This window comes from Adiantum capillus-veneris, chromosome 4 (genome assembly GCF_014529385.1).
Source record: "Adiantum capillus-veneris isolate H3 chromosome 4, ASM1452938v2, whole genome shotgun sequence".
Classification (NCBI taxonomy): domain Eukaryota; kingdom Viridiplantae; phylum Streptophyta; class Polypodiopsida; order Polypodiales; family Pteridaceae; genus Adiantum; species Adiantum capillus-veneris.
Window position 1 is genome coordinate 169,317,756 of NC_140934.1, and position 26,739 is coordinate 169,344,494.

The 26,739-nt window shown below is 43.8% G+C and overlaps 1 protein-coding gene across 1 annotated transcript in view; it reads left to right on the top strand.

Moving 5' to 3' along the window:
• The window catches only part of LOC147460342 (Pseudouridine synthase family protein), a 112,527-nt gene that overhangs the window by 40,637 nt on the left and 45,151 nt on the right, over window positions 1-26,739 (top strand). Inside the window, exons 4-15 of the mRNA XM_086511417.1 lie at window positions 4,460-4,716; window positions 4,797-4,869; window positions 4,989-5,045; window positions 6,478-6,557; window positions 6,863-6,925; window positions 7,023-7,110; window positions 7,177-7,279; window positions 8,386-8,489; window positions 8,780-8,853; window positions 21,499-21,563; window positions 22,319-22,503; window positions 22,616-22,683. Of these exons, the coding sequence (XP_086367543.1) occupies window positions 4,460-4,716; window positions 4,797-4,869; window positions 4,989-5,045; window positions 6,478-6,557; window positions 6,863-6,925; window positions 7,023-7,110; window positions 7,177-7,279; window positions 8,386-8,489; window positions 8,780-8,853; window positions 21,499-21,563; window positions 22,319-22,503; window positions 22,616-22,683 (1,217 nt within the window). The remainder of the gene's footprint in view (window positions 1-4,459; window positions 4,717-4,796; window positions 4,870-4,988; window positions 5,046-6,477; window positions 6,558-6,862; window positions 6,926-7,022; window positions 7,111-7,176; window positions 7,280-8,385; window positions 8,490-8,779; window positions 8,854-21,498; window positions 21,564-22,318; window positions 22,504-22,615; window positions 22,684-26,739) is intronic.

A 26,739-nucleotide genomic window follows, 5' to 3' on the forward strand; every position in this document is an offset into this window, starting at 1 on the left:
AAAGAACGGAGCCAACCTACAGATCCTGCCGAGGGGCCTAAACCCTAATTGAAGAAGCAACAACGGAAGAAGTTTACCAACTTGCAAAGTCTTGCCGAGTGGCCTATTTTTGAAGAAGAGTTCCTATCAAATTACGGGACCCCGTCTGATGGGGCCCTGGGGACCTAAAGAGATTAAATAAAGCAGGATCCACACACACATACACACACACACAGATTTGCGTAAACTACTGATAACCTGGCAGCTGTATGGACGCTTGCAAAACGCGCTGACATGCTCATGTGGCAAATTGTATGGACAATCTCGCAAAACGTGCTGACAGTGCCTTATGGCACTTGTACGGATTTCCATAATTTGCTTTGGCAGCTTTTTACGCAAGCTTTTGGGGCCAGATGCTTTTGAGTCTGAAGCTTTTCACGTAATTGCTTTTCAAGGGCCTTCAAATTTGTGCCTTGGGCTCATTCTCTGGCACGCTTCCGAGTGAAGGTGCAAACCGTGGAGTACTGGCTTGTACTGAGTAGAAGCAATATAAAGAAATACCGAAAGGGGTGCCAACGTTTGGGGCTAGTGCTCTCTTGGGGTGGAATTCCACCGCTCCCCGTCTTGTGTGTCGTGCATCTCTTTTAGTTGAGTTTTTATTTGAAGTGCTTAAAGTTGTTCAGTTGTTCTTTTCTGTTGGTGCGTGGTGCCCGTTTCCATGACAAATGGCCAAAATGATAGTCAATCGCATTAAAGATTATCTGCATCAAGGACTTCACCAATCCCAATATGGTTTCATACCACGTGGACACAATACTAACAATTTGCTGGTGAATGCCACGATTGGCATGGAATATGCGAAATACACTCAACAAGATGTATTGGTCATGCAAGTTGACATTGAAAAGGGTTTCGATACTGCGTTTTGGGATTGCATTGCAGAAACAATGCCTAGGCTAGGATTTGGGCCGAAAGTTTCGCGGGTGGTCTTTCTCTTGTATGTCTAGAGCACTTCTGCAGGTGTGTTGGGTGGTTCTCTCACAAGCCCTTGGCTTTGGGACGTTCAGTCAGACAAGGGTGTCCGCTTAGTGCTTTACTTTGTAATTGCTTCTCACCCCTTCTTGTTGCATCTTGAGGCCCTCACTTCGCTCTAGGAAACAATTTATCGGACATGCCTATGCTGATTATCCTCTGATCATGCCCAGGAACTATAAGGAAGATCGACAACAAATTGGCATGCCTTGCATGATTGGTTTGGCAACTGGACTACATATCAACTTTCGTAAATCCAAGTCAATGCCTTTCAATGAATTTGATTAGCACAATCTTCTCTACCCAAAGGCGATTGTTCCTCCTCAGGACATAGTACATCATCTGGGCTATCCGATTGGTTGGAATGTCTCTGCAGCATAGAAGTTAGACTGGGTGCTCCAAAGATTGCAATTAAAGCCAAGCTATTGGAAATTATCAACGTGGCCATTACATGTGCGTCTCTGAATTTTCCAATGCATTATGATGGCCTATGTACAATTCGATTTACCTCTTTTATCTTGGCCTCAACGATGCCTTGGGTCTCTTATGTCTGACATACTGAAGCATTTCTGGCGCACATCCACCCATAAGACAGCATTGCGGTTTTTATCCATGGATAATTATTCACACCTAAGCGATTGGGAGGGTTTAATATTTTGGATCTACGTGGACATGTTCTTGCTAGGAAAAGCCATGCTCCTGCCTGTTTTGGTGGAACAATAACCCCCTGGACGCTTATGGTTTTGCATTTATATGGTGGTATTGTCATGCCTTCCTATGGTCACTGGCACCCTCATATTGGGATGTTATCTTTGGGCAGCTTGAAGGCCATATTCTGGGATGTCCCGTTATTTTGTGCCTCGTTGTTGATTGGAAGGCTATTGCCTTGCATGTGTCTTGGCATCTCAAGGTAACTCCCTCCGGTTGGAGAGCATTCATTGGAGTAAAGCGTTATTTCTCACTGTGGTTCAACGGTCTCCTCGACTAGCATACTTTCTTTCACATAAAGGTGGATGACTCAGCAGGTTTATGAGCTGGGACCTCTTTATCGCCATTTGTGGGAGCAAATTAGGTAGTTGCTTGCCAATCTTCCTAAGTGCCTCCATTGCTTGCGAAATCTCGGCTTTTGGATTGGAATCTTGCCCATAATAGGTTGGACTGAATATCGACTGGCTCAATTTATGCTTTGTTGCAATTTGATGCATGGATTGTGTCTCATGGAAATCAGCTGTGGTCACTCTCCAAGTCTCAATGGTGGGGGCAAAAAATGCTGTCTCGTATTTGGAAAAATCATCTCCCTTTCAAAGAGCACATTTTCTTATGGAGTTGTATGGTGGGTACTCTATTTGTTGGTACTTTGTTGCATATGCGGTGCATTGCTCCTCTCGTTGTATGGTGGGCGCTCTACTTGTTGGTACTCTGCTGCATGTGCGGCACATTGCCTCCTCTCGTTGTGTCCGATGTCATGTGGCAGACGAGACTGTGAAGCATTTGCTTTGGGATTGCCGCTGCTCCAAGACTTTCGTCAGGCAAGTGTCCTCCTCGCTGCGCCTTTGTTTTCCCTTTGGAATCTTCACAGACGGTTCTAGATTTTTGGAGTGCTCCAGCCATAGTTATCCGGAACAGGAAATCGGAACGGGGAACGGGAACGGGTAATCGGAACGCGGAACGGAATGGCAACGGGCGTGAACTGCCGTTCCCTGTTATAGATATTCACGTTCGAAACACGGAACAGGGATTCGGAATGGGATGTTGGAACGGGGAACAGAGACCTAAAAATGGCCATTCCTTGTAACTATGGCTCCAGCAGCCACACTCTTTGTTTGAGATCTTCTTCAGTTGGTTCAAATTTTGGGTTATGTGGACCATATGGCACCAACGTAACTCCCAGATGTTTCATGCCATGGAAATTGACCCTTTCCCTCACTTCAGGTTTTTGCTTGGACAAGCACTTCACTTTGCCCATGATGCGAGAGACATCTCTCTTGAAGTTTATAGGATTTACTTTGATTGGTTCTTGTCACGTGACACATCCAACCCTATGTGTCTATGGACAAGATACAGCATGACCAGGGTTCAGTTTAGTCAAGTCAGTCTAGAATAGGAAGTGATCTGGCACTTTTGTGAGTCTGTTCGCAGACCGTGCATGTCCAGGCACTTAGATTAGATGCATATCCTCAGGTTGCACACAACATGATCATCAGATTTCCATCAGAACCCACCAAGAGCATTTTTACAGTGCATAGACCTATTTTCCCTATTTTTGACATTTTTCACTTATTATTTTTAAGTGACTTTTGTTGGGAACTAGGTAGGGCAAATTCACTAAGCAAGTATATATAGAAACCTAGCCCTAGCACTTTCTGGCAGAAGGGGCAACAGGAACCAAGGTTCAACTGGCAACTTCTCAGTAGAACCCCATCAAAAGACCTAGCATTTGCAAACTGCAACACCTAGCGTTTTTTGCATCGGATTAGCCAGCGTTTTTGGCATTGCAACAACTTGGCGACAAAACCACATCAGATCAGCCCCAACATTAGCAGTTTTCCACCACATGAAGACATTCTACCCTAGCGTTTTTGCATCAGCCTGAGACCATCAACGTTTTGTAGATCTTCGCGACAAGACCTCAGTTAGCATCAGCGTTTTCAGTTTTCAGCAGTCAGTACCCGCAGTAGAACCCCTGAACCTCGCAGATCTCACCTTCCCGCAGCAAATCCTCGCCGCACGGTCAGATCCATCAAAGTTCGGAGATTCAGCCCGGAAAACGCAGATTTCAGCATCTGCGTTTTCAGCGTGTCGTCGTCGCATCGTTGTCCATCGACATTGTCACTGACAGAGTCAGAATTCAGTAGATAAAGATTCGCAGATTTCAGCCCCCCTTAGCATTCTCAGATTTCAGCCCGTCTCGTCGTTGTCCTCATCGTCGTTGACATCGTCGGCAAGTCCAAGCATTGTAGAGATTTGTGCAATCATAAGTAGACCGCTCTCGCCATAGAGAGTGGGGCCTTCGGAGGAGGGTTTGACAACATTCTGTGTCGTATTCTTCTCTCTCTACTCTCAGTCTCAACACCTTCATTCACAGTGTCATTCACTTTGTTTGTGATCATTTGCACTCTCTCACTAAAGGAACGGAAGGCTCTCCCTTCCGTAAGTAAAAGGAACCTTCAACACAGTTCGGAGCACTCATCTTGAGCAAAGTTCAACATTCACTTCCGTTGCACCTAACATTTCTAGGTTGAGGCGGCAGAAGAGAGTATGATGGCAAGGCAGTGTGTAGCGAGCTGATCTTGCTCAAAGGCATTTGTTGGGAATTTCATTCATTTTTTCTCATTATTGCTCTCTTGTTTTCTTAATGGATGCCTATAGAAAGTTTGAATAAAATATCTGCTCAAAGCTGCTTGTATGTTCACTCTCGTCTGAGGCCATTTCTTATGTAATCATGCAGGAAGTTCACAAGTTTTTCAAGAGCAGGTTTTCCTTTTTGGTCACAGACACAGTGGATGGGCCAGATTCCAAAAGCAAGTGTATTCGTGTGAGAATTTTGGAAGAGAAATGCAGTACTGGACGGAACAACGGGAAGCGAATGAGGGGCTCTTGTGGAAAAAACAAAAGCAAACGGCAGAAACATGATGATGGCTACCAAGGTTTCGACAGCAGAGGAGCTGATGACAATTGGCCTTCACAACGTGGAAAATACTTGCAGTAAACTAGCCCTCACCCTACTTCATGTGTGGCGTTGAGCTTTGTTCAGTCCAAACTATAGCTTATGTATGGGTCCACAGGTTTCACCTTTATAAGGAAAACAAAGATACACAAGATGCTTTGATGGTCATAGGGAAGATGCTTGGTATGCAGGTAATCTGATATATACTGACTGACAATGTTTTGAAAGCTTGTTGTTGCTAGTGAGAAAGTCTGTGTGACTGCTTCTTAACGGAAACACTTACAGACGGTCTGTATTTTTAATAATACAGCCCAAATCTTTTGGTATAGCTGGAACAAAAGATAAACGTGCAGTGACAACACAAAAGGTATCTGCCTACACCATGAGATTGTTCTAGTCGAGTTGTCACTATAGTGGCTCTCACCCTTACATTCAGCTTGTACACTCCACGTGATAGGCTATTTTGGCATCCGCTGGGGATTATATTGTACTCAGTAATATACAGCCCTGATTTTTCCACAAAAAAAAAAAAAAAGAAATCTGCCTACAACAATGCTACTTTCTTTCTCAAAGAAACCTCGTCATTTTAAACAACGCTCCATAACTGGGGCTAGTGACTAGGAACAGCTTAGAGACAAAGCCAAACCCTGCATGCCTGTATTTGGTTCGCTAAATGTTATTAAAGCGGAAGAACAACAAGTGGCCACAGGTTTAAAAAAAGTCAATTGCTGGGTACATTTGACAGGCTTAGTTCACCAACATGACAACGGCTGTGAATTTCCGCATCAAAGTGACTTTCCTCATCCTAATCCCTTTTTTTGCAGTGATTTTCATATAGCAAAGTCTCAGCATGATTCTCAACAAGGAAATTTGTTTATGGCACAAGAAACGTGGGCACAACACTTCTGGGAGAGAATCAGATATGTCCTGCCACACACCACTCGCAAATAACCAGTTGGAAAGACAGAAACAATTGCATGAGGAAACTAGAATTTATTTTAAGAGAAGTATTATCCCCGAATGAGTGTGCCTGGTGGTATTTATTTATTGTTTTTATAGTGCAATATGTGCAAGATTATTAGAGTTCACCTAGAGGAGAGAGTATGCGGCTTTGTCAAAACAATGACATCAGCATGATCATGGCCATTGGTCCGTTGGCTGATGTGCTCCTACACCATCTGGTGGCATTAATGCACTGCACATTCACCATTGGATGACAATGTACCTGCCTGAGCAGTTTGAAAAAGCCAACCCTCCTCAATTGGGCAAGGAACAACTGAAAAGGATAGTGTTTGGTGAGTACTATTACGACAGGATGGCCTATTGGTTTGTGATCTTGTCCTACACCATTGGTATTGACACTCTGCACATGCATCACCTGCTTACATGCAAAGTATTTTGATCCAAGTTGCTGCAATAGAAACTGACAGTCTAATGGAGAACCAAAGCTTTAGAAGGTGATGATTATTATCGCACATTGAGGGGAAAATGAATCTTTGAATTACGTTTGCTTGCGCATTTTAGAGAGTTCAGTGAAGATTGGTTATTATCGCCTAGATAAGACTTAATTTCCCCACCAACTTAGTCCTCCTGTTTTTGTATATTCATGATATATGTTTAAACCAAAAAACACATGGAGGAACCATATAATGTCTATATAAATGTTCCCCTATAAGACACTCTCTTCACAGAAACACTTGCAACTGCAATTGCTGTTTAGTCCTACAGAGCTCAACACCAGTTTTTCTGCCCTACAGCATCTGTTTCTTACTGTTTAACTGCCTTGTATTGCAATTCAGGTTACTGTTTTTAAGCAGCAAGCTTCAAGGCTATCTGCATTAAACAAGAAATTGTATGGAATCAAAGTGGGCAATTACAGGTAGGATTTTGCTGAAACTTTCTGTTTTTCATCACTTTTCCGTTTACTGTCATTGGCTCGACATCCTGCTACGAAATGTTGCTATTTTCAGTTCAACTAGCGTGTTTGAGACCTGAAACTACGGTACTTTTTAGAGTAGCCATAGATGTCTGTAAATAGAGTCGAGGCTTGTCTTTTGATTGAGAGTATCAATGACAAGTCAGTCAAATTCTTTTCTAACATGGCTGTGTTCTGTACGGGCCTAATTCACATTTCTTTGAATTTATAAAGCATCTGATATTGTGCTTTGCCTTTGACCTTGTCAGTTATGTTGAGAAGGCTCTTGTGCTTGGAGTGTTATCCGGAAACCAGTTCACTATCACATTACGGTAAACTTTCATTTTGTTGGTGGTTTTGTAGGTAAGTAGAATTGTCAAATTTTGGGTTTTTTATTATCCAATTTCCTTAAAGTTGAAATGTTTTCAGCGGTGTTGCAGCAGAAAGCGATAACATTATTGAGGAAGCTGCAGTTTCTCTTGAGAAGAGTGGATTTATTAATTATTTTGGTCTGCAGGTCAGTGTTTCTGTTTACACTTTTGTTTTCCTTGTTAATGTTATAAGTCTCTAAATAACACTGCAGCGATTTGGAACGGGCTCAGTAGCTACCTTTAGTGTTGGAGCTGCCTTGCTCAGAGGCGAGTGGGAAGCAGCTGTGAACTTGATTTTGCATCCACGAGATGGTGATATCCTTCGTTTGGTGCTATTTTACGCAGTGCTCTACCTAAGGGCTTTCTTTCTTATCAGATTTAATTATTAGCCATGTAATTTGTTCATTTTTGTGTGACATATTGATCACCCCGTTCTGTTTTTGTTATGTGCAATAAATTATAAATTTGTGTCGCATATTGTGTAATTACCTTGCGTTGTGTCAACTTAATATGCTATTTTGGGATGCAATCCTGTAAATATTCTCTATTCAAATAATATAAGCTAGTGTATTTAATGTTAACATGTAAAAGAAGAAAATCAATGTCATCCTCATATTCTCTCAAATATCCAGAAAAGGCCAGGGTCAACTTCTTGATGTTGGACTATTTGTAGAATATTCAAATTTTCAATTTGAGAATGACTACCAAATATAAGCTAGTGTATTTAATGTAAATAGCAGAGCAGAGGGAAAGGATGAGCAGAGTGAAAAAGAGCCAAAAGAAAGGTAATGCTGAATGACTTCGACATGCAAAATTGGCCTACAAGGTCTAGACTCTAAAGTCACGTAATATCTGTCAGATGTGAATTGCCTTTGTGAGTACAGGACAGATAAAATAAAGAGTCCTAAATGTACTATCCAGGGATCATCCTAATTAGTCAGACACTATTGAAGTCTTTCAAAATCTGCATGGGGTAGGTAGTCTTCTAAGGAAAAGCAGGACTTGAATTGCCTTTGTGAGTACAGAACAGATAAATAAAGAGTCTAAATGTACAATCCAGGGATCATCCTAATTAGTAGGTGTGAAAAACTGAATACATTCAGACACTGTTGAACTTTTGGGTTGTCTTCCCAAATCTGCATGGACTAGGTAGTCTTCTAAGGAAAAGAGGACTCATTACAAAGTCCTCGTACCATTGTGTGCTCCAGTTTTATTTTTCCATACATCCTTTGTTTTTCAATGGATCAAGATGGTAGGCACCTAAATTGTGATGTGTGGCTGGTGACAAAAAAGCACTTCTGCAAGATGAGAATGTATATGATAATTTGAATAAATGTTTCCTTCTTCAGTAGAAGCATCTGAAGTATAATTTCAGCTCGACCTATAGTTTAAGGTGCTCAGTCCCTAACTTTAAGGTACACAGAGGCAAGATGTCAACGATTCTCGGGCATATTTCCAGAAAACAAAGGATGCTGATGGAACCTTACTTCGGATGCCTCGGCACTTTCTCACCGAAAGAGCTGTTGTAAGAGAGAATCTGTGTCTGTATTGATTTGTTACTGCAGAATTATTCGAAGCAGTATTAAAATCTCCACAATTTCGAAGCTTGTTTTTAGGCATCGGCCGTGTTTTAATACATGCAATCTAGCTGTAGAACTTTTTCTGTTACTGAATGGTGTGCACAAGCATTCTGTTCATGTGTCTGTGGGTTTTCCAGTGCTGAATCTACTCACCACATGCAATAATGAGCCACTACAATAAATCAAATGGACTGTACAAGGTGTCATTTGAAGAGGACTGACTTATTTTTTGCAGTTGACAGGTTTGAGGAAATCTCCAGGAAATTACTTGCAAGCAATCCAGAACATTACAAGAACAATGCGTATGATGTATGTAATTTTCTCAACAATGGTTCATTGAACATCAATTTTGTTTCAAGCTAGGCATAAGTAAAATAGAATTATACAGCACAAAAGTGGAGATTAAAAGCTATTGATTTAAATTGAGTTCTGTGCAGAGATGAAGCGGCTTTGTGATGGGCTTTCAACACAAACAGATGAATTGCAAAGTGTTCACTTTAATTACCTTTTAAATAAAGCACTTGATCGCTGAATGGCACATGACATTGTTCGGTTTAGCTTAACAATGGAAATCTGTGCAGTTTAGAATGCTTATACTTACTAGTTTAGAGCCATGTGCATTGCGGGAATGCAATGAAATGTTATTTTAAAATGTCTCTTAAAAACTGGTATAATCCTGATGAATCTGATACAATGTCAAGGTACAAAATAAAATGAAGTGAAATAAGATAAAGACTAAATGGCTATTGTCATGAAACTAAGCAACTCAGAGCTGTGTAGCACTATAAAGTGTGACGGTGAAATAGTGGGTAATCCAATCTCAGTGTACGAACATTAATGTCCGCTGATGACTGGCATCGGGCGCTGTCCGAGGATGTAACACATTAGTTGCTGTAGAATATTGCCGATGATCTGTATCCTCTGTTGTAGTCTCTGTCGATGCTGTGAGGTACCCCCCCAGTCGCAGGCATCTGGATCTCCCTAGCTCAGTAGCCCGATCGATCAACGTACCTCTGGTGTGGGTGATCTCTGGGCAACTGTGAATGTGAATCTCATGCAGCTGATTTTAAGTTACAATTTACACGTACAAAAAATGTGAATGAGTTGTTGTGCACATTTCTAGGAGCAGCTATATCTACCCTGCAGTTGTTGATTAACCAGGCTTGTGTGACTCTCTGAGGCAGAGGCACCATAGTGCCTGCTGCTACAGTTAGCGAGACACAATCCTTTGCGGAAGACTTTGCTTAACAGACCCCTTTAGGGAAATTTCTTTGAACATTGATGCCAGAGGCACCCTAGTGGCTGCTGCTGCAGTTAGCGAGACACAATCCTTTGCAGAAGACTCTGCTTAACAGACCCCTTTAGGGAAATTTCTTTGAACATTGATGCGAAAAGAGGAAAAAAAGAAAAGCTCTTTGGCTACCTAGAAAAGCCAGAGGCACCCTAGTGGCTGCTGCTACAGTTAGCGAGACACATCCTTTGCAGAAGACTCTGCTTAACAGACCCCTTTAGGGAAATTTCTTTGAACATTGATGCCAAAAGAGGAAAAAAGAAAAGCTTTTTGGCTACCTAGAAAAGTCTGTATAATTTTCCTGAGGTTTTATCAATATAGGAAAGGGAAGGAAAAGTACAGTGCCGCTAGCAGGCTTGACCTGCAGAAGAGGCCCAAAGTCCAAAGAGGGTCACAAACACTAATGAGATCCAGTAATGGCGTAAAAGAGAACGCGAGCATCAAAAACATGAAGAAGAGCAAGTTGCCAACTGCTGAAGATGATTTTGAGGCATTTCCTATTTTTCAGCTTTAATCTAGTTCAGATTTGGTCTAGAGGAGTTACTTTGGTGGCCTGTTGTGCCTAGAATTATGATTACGGTCTCTAGTTGCCTACGCCAAGCGGCAGCGTGGATCATGGCGCAAGTCGCGCAGGCTGACGTGGCAGTTCAGGAGGTTGGACAACTTTTTGGGCACCAATAATGAAAGAGTTGACTTTTCCAATGCTTTTGTGCATCACTTTTTGATGGTAGTTGACTTTGGTGCTTTTGAGCATGTGTAAAAATAACTGGCAAGTTCTAGAGGTCCCTTTTGGGGTGCTTTTGGACAAGTGCCAAGAAAAGAGCATGGAACAAAGAATACAACGAGGGGTTCCTAGTTTAGAAGCTACTGCTTCTAGGATTAAAATTCCACCACTTGTTTCTCTTCTACTACGTCAAGTTCTCTTTTTTGTTCAAGTTTGCCGTTTTCGTGTTGTTGCAGTGTTTTCTACCCCCTTGTCAAGGTGAGTTGCCCATTACAGTGGTATAAGAGCTCAGGCGATTGTTCTCAGAGCGAAAATTGCGGCAATCAACTGCGAAAGCAACATCTTCTCATCTTTGGGAAGGAGAAGAGAAAGAGGGTTAGCAGTATGTGGAAAAGGAGATTAGGGAGACAGAAGGCTTTGATGACGTTGAAAGAGTGGGAGGTAACACTTGGGGAAAGCAGTTTCAGGCTTAGCAAGGTCTTACTTCCAGAGTCAGATAAAAAAAAAGCATTGGTTGATATGCTTTTTGGGAGTTTGCAGAGTGTTTGACCAAGGGGGAAGACGACAAAGCTGAAGACAGAAAAAGGCACGAACAAGTTCGGTGTCTTGGAAGATATCGCTAAAGGGATTGGAATGTAGTTCTCGGAAGTTTGGGCTTGCAGGAGGAGGACTTGGCTGCTAGTCCTCGATGGGAAAAGATCGTCATGGAATCCACAAATATGAGGAGCTTCTTTGTGTAGAGCTCGATAGATATTCAGCCGTTGAGTCTGATGTAGTGCCTATTGCATAAGGGGAGCGGCGCCATTTGGTATTTTGCCTAGAAACTTCTATGCATGGTTGTAACAAATGATGTTTACTCTTTCAAATTTGCATGTTTGTTTGAGTAGTGAAAGGAACGACGGCGAGTTGTAACATTCGGTCTTTAGAGAACTTATTATATCAAGGATTTTGTTTGGATGAGATGGCTAGATGGTGATCCTAGTGCATCAAGAGTTCTGTTTGGATGAGCTGGCTAGATGGAGCCTCTAGTGCATGAAGAATTATGGATTGGATGAGATGACTAGATGTATCGTTTGCGTCTAAATGTCCAGTGCAAACTATGTGGATGCAAACTTCACACTTGGTAGGTAAAGCTGAGCTTCTATCTTATGTGCGACATTGGAGTGTTGTGAATAAAACTGAGAAACTTGCTCAATGGTGGCTCCAGTATCTCCCAGAAGCAGATTAGGGAGTGACGGCTGTTTAGTAGCAATGGGGTACCTAAGGTAGACGTACTTTCTCGGTGGTTCATTCCACATTGTTTCCCCATGATAAGCCTTGCATGAGGCGGGACCCACAGTCTTAGGGTTTCTTGGGGTCAGATTTCTACTGTTATGCAGTTTTTCTATTAAATGTGGCCGGTGTGTCACTTTTTAGTGACTTCACACATTTAATAGTAGTTTAGTCAGAGGACATAGTTGTAGCAGGGCTACAGTGTCACTGGCACGGGACAGGCAGTTAGTTACAGTTGGGCTGGGTTTCACATTGGATGGAATCTTGCCCGGTCAGTGACATGTGGCAGGGATAGGGGTGGTGGTCCAGTTGAGACCGTGGCAAGAGCACCACAGCAACAGTTCAGAGTTAGACTTAGTTGGAGTGGATATTTTGCAGCCGTTGGTGGCTCTTCATGCTTGTATATATCCGTAGCTGGTTTGGATCGTAGGATCATCTTCTTTGCATGGTTGTGAGTTCTTGAGTCTAGTATCTTGAGTTCACGCACAACACAACCTCACCATCCCTACACAGGCGAGCCTCGACACCCCCATTGTACCCATGAGTTTTGGAGTGGAGCTCAATATGCTGCCATGCCAGAGTATGTATTGGTTTCTTTGAGTTAGTCGATGTTCATGCTGTTCAGGTTTCACTGCTGAGTCTTGCTATTGTCTCTCTGTTATTCATCGTCATCTGAAGACTGAGGTGGTCTCTCCCTGAGGAGAGTCGGTGAACAGCTTCCTAGCCCCTTCTATCCGGGTAGCAGCTGCGACAAACTCCTCCAGAGTGGCGTCAGGTCGGAGACTCTCTCGGAGTTCTTGCTGGGAGGTTTTGGGAAGAGCTTTCTCTACCCACTTCTTAACCATGAATTCACCTAGTTGCTGAGGAAGCTTGGCGACCAAAGACTTTGTTCTGATCATGAGCTCTGCAAAATTCTTTTTGGATTGGAGCAGGCCAACTCATCTGGAACCTTCTCTTGGAAGTCCCTTGGTCTGAAAGCTTCATAGAAGTGGTCTTAATGTGGCCCAAGTAGTAAAGTGGTTTTTTGCAAACTGACTGTACAATTTGTCATCCAAGGTGGATGGGAAAAGTACTAAGTAGGCGTCTTCTCGGTTGAGGCCACGACCCCTGTAGAGGGAAATAAATCTCCTGGCATGGTCATCGGCATCCTTGGTGGAGAGGCCCTTGCAAGTCGGAAACTTGATATTAACCTTAGCCAGAACGCTAGTGAGCTTCTCCATGGCTGTTTGTGCAGGAACTTGTTGCTCAAGAGCTTGTTGTAACACAATGGGGAAAGGTGACCTGGAAGGTGAAGGACTGGTTGAGGGAATAGAGGTAGCTGCGGGGGAAGGTAGGGGTAATGGGGCTGGCGGACTTTTGCTTGGCACGAAGGGTTGACGCTTCTTGTGGTAGTACTTCAAAGGACTTAGTAGTGGGCTTTGTCGCTCTTATGACTGCCTTGTATGTGTCATGTAGTAACAGAAGCCCACCCAATCTTTGGGCACAAAGACCTGTAAATTACTTAACACTGGTCCATATGCCACTAGACCAAGGCGAGTGACTAGACCACTTGGCTAGACTTGGACGAGAGAGGACTAGACTAGGCCGAGAGACTACTAGACCAGGATGAGAGACTAGACAAGGAGGTCTAGAACTAAGCAGGTCAAGGTGAAACTAGACTGGACCAAGCTAAAGCAGTCCAACCTAGTCGAAACCAACAGACCAATACAGAGAGCTTAAACCCAGTAGCTCCTCGACTTGACTTTCCACGGAGTGAGACTTCAGTTGAGGTCCCACCGGGCATGCCAAAAATGAGAGCAACTGTAGTGGAGATAATGTGTCGTGCTCTCTATAGTGGGTGCTCCTCAGTGCAATGTGCATTAGATCTCACTCCACAGAAGAGAGATCATTCTCTCTTCGGTAGGAGAAGCTTCCACATCAAGAAGCTTTGGGAAATATTAAGCGCGAGGTGGAGGAGCTCAAAGCTCATTAGGAGACTAAAGCTATGGTTTGGCGTTCCTCCTGTCATTCTTCCGGGCATCCTCCGTAGGAATGCCCACTCGGAACTTATTGTCAATTCTGTGAGAAGTCCGACCATGATGACAAGGAGTGCTACTATCTGAAGGGACTGCGACAATTACAACAGAGCCTCGTCCCGACGCTTCAACAAGGCTTGTCTCCTGCATCCCATATGGTCTCTCCTTATGGTCAACCAAACCAAATGCCACCCTTGTTGACAACCCCTCCTATGCCAGTGATGCAAGGTATGCAGAGCACCTTTCCATCTCAAAGTTATTATCATGCTAGTGCCCCCTCAGGTCCTCAGAGCTTCTACACCTCAGCTTCCAACCCCATGCAGCAAGAGCAGAGACCACCTCGTCCCCCATCTCACCCATCCAATCGCCCCATTCTATGCTATAGGCGTGGGGAGTATGGACATTACCAGAGTAAATGTTTCCTCCCTGAAGGATCGCCGCCGTCCCGCCATTGTCTCGAGGCGAAAGATCATTACAACAAAGATTGTCGAAGCAACGAGCATCCACGTCTTCGAATCTGAGTCTAAACCAATGAGAGTTCACATTTGTAAAGATCAACATGATTGCGGTAAGCACCATTCCTCAACCATTCCCTGCTACACATGTGGTTACCCCTAAGGTTAAGGTGCAGTAAGTGGAGGAGCCCACTGGTGTGCTTACTAGGGCACAATGAGCATCACTAGGCCTCAGTCTTCCTGAAGGTTCGACTCTTCCAGTTCCTTCTCCACAACCACTTCCATGTGCTTTATCTGACAAGCCATCCCCTGGTGCCAGCCGACCGACCTCTATGCTATCTGAGATTGATGGAGCCTTCTTGGAAGCAATAGTGTAGCGCGGATAGTGTGTCGTGCTCTCTAGAGTGGGTGCTCCTCAGTGCAATGTGCGTGACATCTCACTCAAAACCGAATGAAAACAAAGGAAACAATAGATAACAACTGATCAACACAGAGACAAAGAATGGACTCGACTATCTCAAAGAACCGATACAGGCTCTGGCGTGGCAGTACACTCAGCTCCAGCCCAGAACTCACGGGTACAATGGGGTGTCGAGGCTCATATGTGCAGGGATGGTGTAGACATGTTGTGTATAGACTCGCTACTCTAGACGACGACGCTGGACCATATATAAAGAAGATACTCCTGATGACCCAAACTACTCATATGTACAACTGTAAAGAGCCACCAACGGCTCATAAATGTCAGCCATCTAAGTCTATCTCCAAACTGAGTGGTGATGGTGACCCGGCCACGATGTCCACTAGACCACCGTCCGTATCCCTGCCACTTGTCACAGTGCCCAGCCCACAGAGTCCGTCCAGTGTGAACCAGACCATATCAACTGTACTAACTGAAAGTGATTGACATTGTAGCCTGCACTGCGGCCATATCATTTGCCTCTTTTTGCTGCATTTGTAAAGTGTGGACTATGTTGTTTGAGGTCCTGTACTTGCTGAGTGAGAATCCTTATGCGATCTTGAGCCTCATCAATTAACATATCCCTATCCATCGATCGTTGAAGGTGGCTACGCACTTCCCTTTGCATACTGTTATATACAGCGCGATGCAGGCCGTTAGTACCTTGCAAGGAGATGGCTGCATCTATAATAGCTGAAATTGCTCTTCTGTCCGCATCTAGAAGTCTGTCGGCCTGAGGCGCAATGTTGGCAAACATGTCACGTTGCCCAGAGCTAGGTGTCCCTGAGCTATGTGTCCCTGCAGTACTCCTATGTGCCCCTGCACTAGGAGTAATAGTAGGAGTCGTAGTAGGTGGTACCGCCGACACAATTGAGCGTGTGTTTGGATGCCTGCAACACTACTAACAATAGGTGGTGTAAATGTAGAGGTGGCCATAGAAGTGATCATGCTCACAATTCTTGGGTTTGCGGTATTGACGTCAGAGATTTTAACCTGTGATTCAGAGAAGGGTAGTGTTGCTAGCTCTTTCATCGAATCCTTTTGTATTTTAGCCCTCTTGCGTAAAGTGCCTTTCCCTTTGGACATTTTGGAACGGCCTCGTTCTTTGGCATCATCTTGCAAAGTGAGAACTGCAGTTGCATTTGCTTTCTGCTGCATAGTTTGCACTACCCAATACATAATAGGGGTTGCATAGCAATTGAACCTCTCCGCTTTTCTTTTCTGTTGAGTCCGAAATCGCTTTGCCCTGTCCTGCAGCGCCTTAAAGCGCAGATGGTGAAACGGATACGGCAGACAGTGGCAAAGACAAAAAAATGCATCACATATTACTAGAGAGGAAGGAATCACTGCTCTTTCCGATGCATGCAGTAAAAAGTAATACTGTAAAATGGAGTACAACTACTGATTCCTGTGATAGTTCGCATGTGAGTGCAATAACAGCTCTTGGAACGCATTTGCATTGTCTTCAGGGGAGAGATTGGAGAAGGTTTTAGTGGTGGGCAAAGGTGCAAGCACATTCAGTATCCCCATCGCATGCCTAATATCCTCCACTGTAAGAGTAACTCCATTTAGTTTCGGAACAGTAAGTAAAAGGGCACTCAGCTATGCATTGGAAATGGTGTAGGACACATCGGCCTGAGCCAGATTTTGGAGACCAAGGTGTAGTAACTGCTACTGAGAGAACACATCTTTAAGTACTGGGTTGGGCGCTTGTAAGTGATAGATCATTAGTAAGGATACCTTCGAGATGGCACCAGAAGGGCGGGGCACTTGGAGAGTGGTGACCTTGCTAGGAGTGACTGATTGGGGTGAATCTTCCTCGGACAGTTGCTCTGAACTCGGGGCATAGTCTGATTTACTCTCACTGCTATCCCCAGATGATGCAAAGGACTCTTGCTTCGGCTGGAGGTGTTGCTCTTGATTTCGAGTACGAACCATGTTGATGAAATATACGAGAGAATCTGTTTGTAACTCAAGTCTGCAATTGATGACAACTCCTGATACAGATACAACTATTTTTCGCAACTGAGTAGAGCTCCTTAAACCACACCCAAATACATGTTCTCAACCACACCCAAATACATCGTACATTACTATTGTTACTGTAGCAAGGTCTAGCTTGAATTTAACTCTGTTCAAAAGCTTCCAGTTTCATAGTACTACTCAGTGCTTGGGTGGCCAAGGGGCACGGAGAGAGAGGAAGCCTGGCAATAAAAGTTGATTTTCATGAGATGTAGCCCGGGCTGAAAACGGTTTGCAGAGAACGTGTGTGACTTTGAGCTGCGGGCTGAATTTGATATGCTGGATGGCTACCTTTAGCTGAGGTAAAAAATAAAAGCCAGGTCAGATTTTTGCTTTTTTTTAAACTTACGTGGAGACTAGCATGGCGAGGTCGAGGCCAACAGGGGTGGGGGCGAGGTCGAGGCCTGCAGGGGCGAGGGCGAGGTCGAGGCCAGCAGGGGCGAGGGCGAGGGCGAGGGCGAGGTCGAGGGCTAGGCAGCAGGGGCGAGGGCGAGGCCACCAAGGGCGAGGGCGAGGGCGAGGTCGAGGTCGAGGTCTAGGACGGGAGTGAGACAAGGGCGAGGGGGAAATTAGCCAGAGGCGGGGGCGAGAGCGAGGCCAAAGGCGAGCACAAGTACACCAGAAGCATCAAGCAGGTTGGGAAGATTAACAGGTAATGCAGAGAATGAGAATGAGGTAACGTGAGTATTTAATTCCGTGAATTCCATGGTATATGAAAATGCGAACAACGCGCTCTTCAAGAGGAGAAATCAATCTCTCTTAGACAGGAGAAGCCCCCACATCACGAGGCTTTGGATCAAATCAAGAGAGAGCTAGAAGAGCTTTGGTCTCAGCAGGAGACTAAGGCTATGGTATGGTGTAGCTCGTATCGCTCTCCAGGACACCCTCCACATGAGTGTCCCCTTCGGGCTTATTGCCACTTCTGCGAAAAGTCTGGACATGAAGACAAGGATTGCTACTATATCGGCAAATACAACAAAGTCTAGGTCCTTCTCTCTGAGAAGGGCTAGCACCAACATCTGATATGGTTTCCCCCTATGGCCATCAAAATTACATGCCACGTTTGCTTAATACCCCTATTGTCCAAGGTATGTCAAATACGTTTCCGTCTCAAAAATTTTATACCCATGCTCCTTTAGCCCCTCAGAGCTTCTACACCTCAGCCTCCAACTTCATGCAGCAACAAGAGCAGAGACCACCTCGTCCCCCGTTTCGTCCATCAAATTGGCCCATCTTATGCTACAGATGTGGAGAATATGGGCATTACCAAAGTAAAGTGTCCTTTACCTAAAGGGTCTCCTCCTTGCCGACATTGTCCGGAGTCTAAGGACCACTACAGTAAGGATTGTCCCAAGCAAAAGGGCATCCTCATCTTCCGTCCCAACTCAGAACCAACAAGAATTCACATTTCCAAAGATTAATCTGATTGCAGTGAACACCAGCCCTCAGCCATCACCTGCTACTCATACGGATAGGCCACAACAAGTGGGGGAGCCCGCTGGCGTCCTCACTCGGGCACAAAGAGCAGCTCTTGGTCTCAGCTTGCCAACAGGTCCATCTCGTCCATCTCCTCTTCCACAACTTGACCCTATTGACAAGCCCTTCATTGGTGCTAAGAGCAGGCCAGTCTCTATGCTATTGGACATTGATGGCGCCTTCTTGGAAGCAGTGGCTGACTTGCAACATGTCAAAGTTCTAGAGAAAGCCCAGATCGCAGAAGCTAAACCCACAGCGGAAGCAATTTTGAAGAACACCTTTCAGCAAGTATCCCTTTACGATATGCTCCGGCTCGATGCAACCCTCATAAGTGACACCCTCTCAGTCATTCAGTCTCTGTACCCGGTGCAGGGCCTAGTGGCGGGCACCTCCCTGTACAGCCCTGAGAGTCTTACATGATTTCCTATCCTGTAGCACCTCACCGATTACAAAAGACCTCCTCACTGTATCTATCCTTGGGCATCAATTCTCCGGCGTCATAGTCGATGGTGGTTTTGGGATCAATCTGATGCCAGAGTTCACTATGTTGGCTTTAGGTTTGCAGCCTACCCACCCTGCTCCATTCATTGTTACATTGGCCGACTAGAGAACAATCTATCCAGTGGGCATAGTAGACAAGGTGCCTCTGAAGATACAAGACTTCACCTTTAGCTTGGATTTTGTGGTGGTCAGTCCTCCCCAGGTGGAGGGAGGATTTCCTTTGCTTATTGGTAGACCATGGTTGCGGCATAATAAGGCACTTCATGATTGGGGAAACGACGCCATGTGGATACATACTCCTGGCTCCCCCATGCAACCAATTCGACTCGAAGAAGGTATGGATCCCGTAGTTCATCATAGCTCGTTGTCAGTACAGTCCAACCCTGACCTCGAGCAGTCTATCCTACCTGACGGGTCTGACGAAGAACTGCTGCAGTGGTTGGAAGCTACCACATCGATGCCGTGCTATGTGGTCTCTATTCAAGCCTTAACTGTGGATACACTCTCTCCCCCGGATCCTCAGGTTAACACCAGTTCAAGTCATACAACAGAAAGTGTGCCAGTCCCATAAGCAAGTGTGTTAGTCTTGGATGACCATGCTTCCCCTGATGGAAGTCGTCGGCCTTGGTAAACCTATAACGCATCATAGAAGGGTCTGGACGTGAACTCAATAAAGGCATAAAGTGAAGGTGGGATCACCAACAGAAAGTATCTGACAGTTGGGCCACATTGCACTTTTGCATGCGGTCCCAATGAGGATAGATGGTCAGAAGACTAGTGGGAGCCCAACGGAAGCATCTCCTAAAAATTAGGGAACTGCTATTTTGGGCCGTGAAATGTGTTCGCGTCATTACCTCCGGAATGACAAGGGGAACATTTTACAACTCTGCCGCGAAGTCAACTGGGCAACCAATCGGGAGATTTTTAGGCGGCCACCCCAAAACGGGAAAATGCTTGTAATCGCATTAAGTGGCACATTTGTGTGCACTTTCCTCATGCATGAAGAAGTGGCGCTGAATTTGTAGCTGGGAGGCCTCATTTTGCAAGAACTGTTAGAGGTTAAGAGCTATGGAGTGCTTCCTTTCCCCTCTATGTACAGTATGGTGCTAGGAGTAATGACCTGCACACTACACAGTGCTCTCTCTCTCTCTCTCTCTCTCTCTCTCTCTCTCTCTCTTCCCTACGTGCAGTTATGTGATGCCCCACAAGAGGGCTCTTCATTTGACTGATGTACAGTTGTGTGGTTTTATGCTTTTGTGCTGAGGCAAGAGCCTCCTTGAGCAGGAACAAGAGTAGCTAATTGCTACTCCAAAGCAGGCACCGGTGAGGGTCACAACCTCACCAAACAGGTGCGTTTTCAGTGCTGTGTATTCGCTGTAATTTGACTGTTTTTTAGCCATATGGACGCCAGAACCATTTGGAACAGTGCCCCACTGACAGAGGGCAGTTCGAGGACTGTTTAGGGCTGAAAACAGGGCAAAAACCAGTAAATACCGCGTGCTGAATTTACTGTTTTTGGGTAGGAATCAGAGGGTTTATGCCAATGGAAGTGAGTTCTAGCAGGGGAATTGGTCTCGCACAAGTTTTGGGGTTGTTATGTTGCCAAAATTTGGCCAAAGCAGGTGGTATCTAGCTGGATATAGGTGAAATATTTCCAGGACTCTACTTTGTAATTTATCCTCTCAAAGTATAAAGAAATACCGAAAGGGGCGCCAATTTTGGGGCCTACAGGTTGTCGGCGTCTGCTCGGAGCATTCTAGCTTCCGAGCCGTGGGTGTACTTAAGTGTTAATTCCCGTCACAGGTTCCTTTTGCAAAGTACTCTCCCTCTGTATGTCTAAAGTAAAGTAAAGAATTTCGGGTGAAAGCCAAAGTCTACCGCCCTACAAGCCGGTTTCAGAGGGGCTACACAGAGACTACAACAAAGGATTCGAGCCATACTCTCTCGATATCCAGAGTGCAGATGAGGATGGATTCTAGTAGTAGTATCTAGTTCTTTTGTACCCAGACATGGTATTAGATTCACCATCTTGTAACAGATTGGTCTCATAGGTCATTTTGGCCTTTTGAAGACGTTAATATAACATTTCATTTCATTTCTCTCTATTAAAGTTTATTGATTTTGAAGTTTCTGCTCGTGTGTTGCTATTGACTTCTCGCTTGGAGTGTCAAAGCCTGTAGCAGAATAGGGTAGAATGAACCATTTATGATGGTTCATGGACACAATGAATGATTCTCTTGTTGATCATCATCATTGAGCAAATAGAAGCCTCATATAAGCATTGGGTGGAGTTAGATGATGTCATCCATTCTTCAGCACTTGCAGTTGATGGTAATTTGGAGGATTGTATGGAATTTTGACCTACAACCAATGAGAGTAAGAGGAGATGCTCCATGACGCCTATGCACCTATAGGTGAGGTTGCCTTGACTTTTGGAGGTGGGTATTACACTTGATGATTACCATGCCTCATAGAGACGTTGGGGGAGTTTCCCTAAATTATGCATTAAGCCTAAGCTTCCTCCAATGTTAAGGGAGGTCATGATGAGGAAATTTCAGCACATTCCTTTTTTTTTTGTAATTTATGCATGTTGCTTGCTTTCACTGATAGACTGTATTAAGAGACCCTTTCATCCATCCTTTGGTCTAGTTTGGGAATGCAGGCTGCTTTCTGTGTTGCATCAGGGTGACGGGGGTTTAGTAGCTGACTTTTTTTTCTTTGTGTGGGATGTTCAATAGGTTTATACATAGCTATCAGAGCTACTTGTGGAATCATGCCGCCAGCAAAAGGATAACTTTATATGGTAAGCAGATAGTGAAGAATGAAAATTGGGAATTTTCTGTGAGAAACGATTCTGATCACAAACGCAAATCAATTTAGACTTGCATGCTCAAAACTTGCAGACTAGGGATGTTTTGTGAATCTTCAGTATGTGCTGAATGCTTGAGTAGATTGATAAGTCAACATATTTGAGTGTTTTTTGGATGGAGTATGTTTCTCTCTGTATACTTGAACACAATTTGACCATTTAGTTGCAAGATTGTTGGAAGCAAAGTTTCTGAAGATGATAAAAGCAAGGTGGCAGCAGTGGCTCATTTGTTGGTCATGGAGCATCAAATATATGCTGCTTTTGATCCTAGAAAACCGAACGCTTGTTGAATTTTTGCAAAAGCATAGTATCCCATTAAAATGTGTGTTTTCTCTTTTGCATCTGTTTTGAACCATTAAAAATCTCTAGTTAGTATTGTGTTTTTATACTACTCTCAAAGCTCTTGATCTAAATGGAGCAATATCGAGCGTTCTTGACCCTTATCAACAAGATTCCATTGATATTTCCTTTTGGAATGTCATCAAACCACATAAAGAGTCATATTACCTGGAAAAAACAAGAAATTTGTTGTTTTAGACTTTATTGGTCCTGACAGCAGTGATAGGTGGGAATGAAATTTCTTGTAAAATATTGAAAACAATGATTTTAAGTAACGGTCACAAGTCACTGTTATAGAAGAATTATAGTTTTTCTATCTCCCTGGTTCTCACATCATCCTTCCGGTACAGGGTTGGATAAGGTGGTTGAAGGAGATTTGGTCATTTGCATGGACTCTACAAATAGTCAGATAACTTCAAAACGAGAAGCTGGTCAGGAGGATGAGGAAAGATGCAGTGAAAGAGTAGGAGACGAGTATGATGATGGTGTCGATGTAGATGAAATAGAGTTGGATGTTTCTTCTGCCTGTGTGAAGGTACACAATGTCAGTTGTAGCTCTGTATTGTGAGACCATGTAACTACTCAGGGAAGAGACAGCTTAAGATTTGTCTAATCAAAAAGTGATGTGGGTTTATTTTTGGAATCAGCATGTTTCTGCAGATGATCTGGCTCTCCAGAAGTTTGGTATCCATGATGTGGTCCTTCCTCTACCTGGGTAAAACTACAAAACCTTGTCTTTAAGGAAGAAAACACTAGTATGTCAACCTTGTAAACAGAAATGTGATAAAATGCAACATTGCAAACACAAATGTGCTGAAATACTGTAGATTGACTTATGTGGAGGCTAGGGCAGGGGAGTGAATAAGGGAGGAGGTGTTTTCTTGTGCTCTGCTTGAGTGTAGTATTTCGATATTGTAACCATAAATGTGATGAAATACTGTAGATTTCAAGCGCATCTGTAGAGGCTAAGGGAGGAGGTGTTCTTGTGATCTGCTTGAGTATGCAGTTTCTTTTCTTTTACAAGAATAATAATAACAATTTACTGTACTTTATCAACCCCGCAAAATTGTAACCTAGATATCAGCATTGAAATGAAGATAGAGCCTCCCATCTACAATACCCGTTGGTTTGGGATAAAGGTCCCATTGAAGTGCTCTCTTCTCTGTTGTAATGAAATGGTTCCACTTACTCCTCAACAATGTCATCTCTGCCAGGATGCTCCGGTACATGCAAACGAAGTACAAATCACAGTAAAGGTCTGGTCTGAGTCTCAATCAAAGCTGTCGCTGAATACGACCAGCATTGTCTGATGCACACGATCCAATGTCTGCAGCCTTCTCTCATCTAAAAGGCCAGAGAAATTTGCCACACACGCACACGCACACGTATCACTGTACTTCGCTGTGATTGCTGTGATTGCTTCATCCGGCCACAATCTGCTTGCTGCCATTGCCTGTTATCTTTCAAGGGAATTTTCACTTTTCTGGCATTTGACTTGTGCTAAGAAGTTGCTTCAGCTAGTTAACTTTCAGCTGCTTATAATATTTGGCTTATACTGTGCATGATGGAGTTGATGGGTGTATTGTCTTGTGGGTGATTACCATGTCTTTACCTTGCATTTTACTCAATGGTGAATCTAAGCTTTTTCTCTTTCTTTGGAACTCTCTTGATATACCCTATTTCATATGTCCTGCACCTGCCCTAATCTTACCTAATTTTTTTCATATTTGTTAGATTGTACTCACTAGTTGCTTCAAACATTGGAATCTCATAACTAATGGATGCACATATACACACATAAACTTATGAGCCTAGTGGTTGGGTTTTTTTTTTATAAAATTTCTTTTAGGGGAATACCTGGCTTTGGAACTATCCCGGTCTTTTTTTTAACCTGTGGCTCTGAAACTATGAGGCTGAGTACCTCCCACCTTTTTCCCACTGGGGTGTTGAAGAAACCTTCTGATAATGGTTGGCTTCCCTGCTTCTTTTTGCACCAGGACTTTAGGGTCCTTTCACTTGGTTACTTTGGTAAGGAGGTATGGTGTGGGAATCACCTCAAGGCTTACCTACCCAAATTAACTGCTTTTGACACCCAAGGTCCCAAGGACACATGCTGGCTGACTTTCCTCGACTCATCTCCTGCAAGAAGGGTCACCTTACTCTGCTTTCTCTCCCCCTTTCTACATCTGCCTTGCTACCTCCCCCCGACTCGTCGACGGGCTCATGGTTCAATAGGAAGGAATGGGATGTTTGCAAGGGTTTCGTGCTATGATCTGCTACATTTATGAAAGGATAAATGCTTCATGCACCGTGCATAAAATTCTGTATTGACATAGTGCTGCCAATGGCTGATGTGAGCATATTGAGGTAATACTGTAGTACTGGTTTGTCCCTTCCTCTCTCAACGTATGTGTATATTGCACTGATCTGCAGTATCTCATATTAAGAGTTGTGCATACTCTTCAAGCCTGGCCTGGTGTTGTCATCTAGTATTACAACCGAGGATGCTTGAAGACTTGCATCCAGCTGGAATCGGCTCACTATCTGCTGTCTGGCACCTATAAAATTGGTGAGGGACTTTCTTTTTCTCTCTCAGCCTTGCAATACTAAGAGAGTGAGTGAGTATGAGGGATGTTGTGCTTCTTTGCTCTGGCGCAAGCTTTTTAATATAACATGAAGCTTGTTGAAAACACTGCCTCTTCACAAGTGTTTTTCAAACTCACTGGTTATGTTCTTTTCAATGTCGGCATGTCATGGATTGCCTACTTTGGATTTTATTTTTAGAAATTTGCTCTGATGACACTTGCAAATAGGCACTGTGGGTTATTCTTCTGGGTTATTACCGGGTGCTTTGATCATACAAAAAAATTGGAAATTGTTTAATTTATTGGTGTAATATTTGCTTGACTGTGGGTATTCTACTCCTAGGAGTTATCTTCTTCCTACACCATGGCCTCAGATGATTAGGAAGGGTAAATAAATATCTTAAAAGTCCTCTGGCATGATGCTAAACACAGCTTCTGGGGTATGTCCTTGGTGCTCTACTGATCATACATCAAAATTGGAAATGAAATAAATTATAATACACAGATGTTATTTTTACTGGACTTAAGGTGTTCCAAAGTCCAGCAAAAGGGATGTTATTTTTACTGGATTGTGGGTGTTCCACTCATAAAAGGGATAATCGGCTTCCTGCTCCATCGCCTAAGATGATTAGGAAGGATGATTTACGATCTGACTCAAAGCTAATTTTGCTTACAGAATGGAATGGTTTCTGGTTATAATGTTTTGGTTTGCTTTGGTCAGATCACTATGTCTGATGAGTTGACGTAGTCGTATTTGGACTCTATATAACTCTAATTTGTCAAGATAACATAAATAGCTCTCATTTCCTCCCAATTATCTGCAAGACATTACTGGTTCCTATATTGAGCTGCTCTTTGCTTGCTATAAACTTACTGGCTGTACTTTTGTGGGAATTCTTTAGTTAAATGGGTCTTTGGGTTCTTATTCTGGCTTGATACGAAACAATTGATGCTTACATCTGTTTTTGCTTTACAGGATTGGTTTTTGTCACAAATGTGTGCTCTGTTGCCCCATGTCCAAGGCCATGCCACATCACCCATTTGTGACATGTCACATGGCCCTGGACATGGGGCAGCAGAGCACACACATTTGTGACAGTTTTACTTTAGATTGAGTATACTATTAACGGCTAGTTATTGGTAGCTTACTCACTTTGACTTTGTTTGTCCAACTGAGGATAAAAAACTGGTTTAAGTTCTTATGTTTGGGATTTACCGACGTGCTCTGATATCATAGAGGGCCTCACAAGGGTGTGTATCTCTGTTATATGGCTAGGATCGCTAAAAATGGATTACCTTACCTGAAAGGAAATAATGACTCTAGACACACACACACACACACTAGTATACTGGTCATAAGTTCCTTAAAAAAACCCCAAAACAACCCCCCCCCCCCCCCCCCCCCCCCCCCCCCACATGGTTGCATAATAATGATACCCTTTTGCCATGCCAATGGAAACTACCATATAAGGGGACTTTACCCCCGCTTAACCAAAGCGTGAAGAATCGAGTGAAATCATCACATGGGGTAGGCGGCCCCTGTCCACTCTCTATCACCTTCCCCAGGCAATGACACTTACAGGCTCGCGCAATTGAGGGCGGCCGAATGCATTCAACCTACTGGCTCTTGGAGTGTGCATGCCATCCTATATAAACTGAGGTGAGGGCATACTCTGGCCCTCACTTAGCCTTGGAGTAGGTTTTTTTCTGCTTATTTTTCGCCACTGTTTGAACTTGCTAAAATGGAGCTTGCAGCTCAAGTAACACAGGTACCTTACTACAAAGCTTTGATTTTGGTTTGATTGTTGTTGCAGTACTATGCATGGTTGGTAAAGAAAGATGCAGTCTGAGTTATACACTGTGTATTTGTCTTTAACATAAAGACAAACTTTTGAGCCATATGGCTTAGGATTTGAGCAGAGTAATGGTTTTGTTTGAAGGGAATGCCTGCATGAAATCTAGGGGTCGGCTTTGTAAAAAGCCGCTACATAATTTGATATATAAACTGCTACACCTGGGCATTGTTGTGGGCCTTGGGACTGCTTGTGCATAAAGAGCAACTGATTTTGGGCCTTTTTTGTTGACTGTACTAATGGGGAGAACACCTGAGTGAACGGTGCAAGCTATACAGATTGCTATATTGGCTTTTTTGCCGCTTTAGGACTTTACCGATGCAGGCACAATGA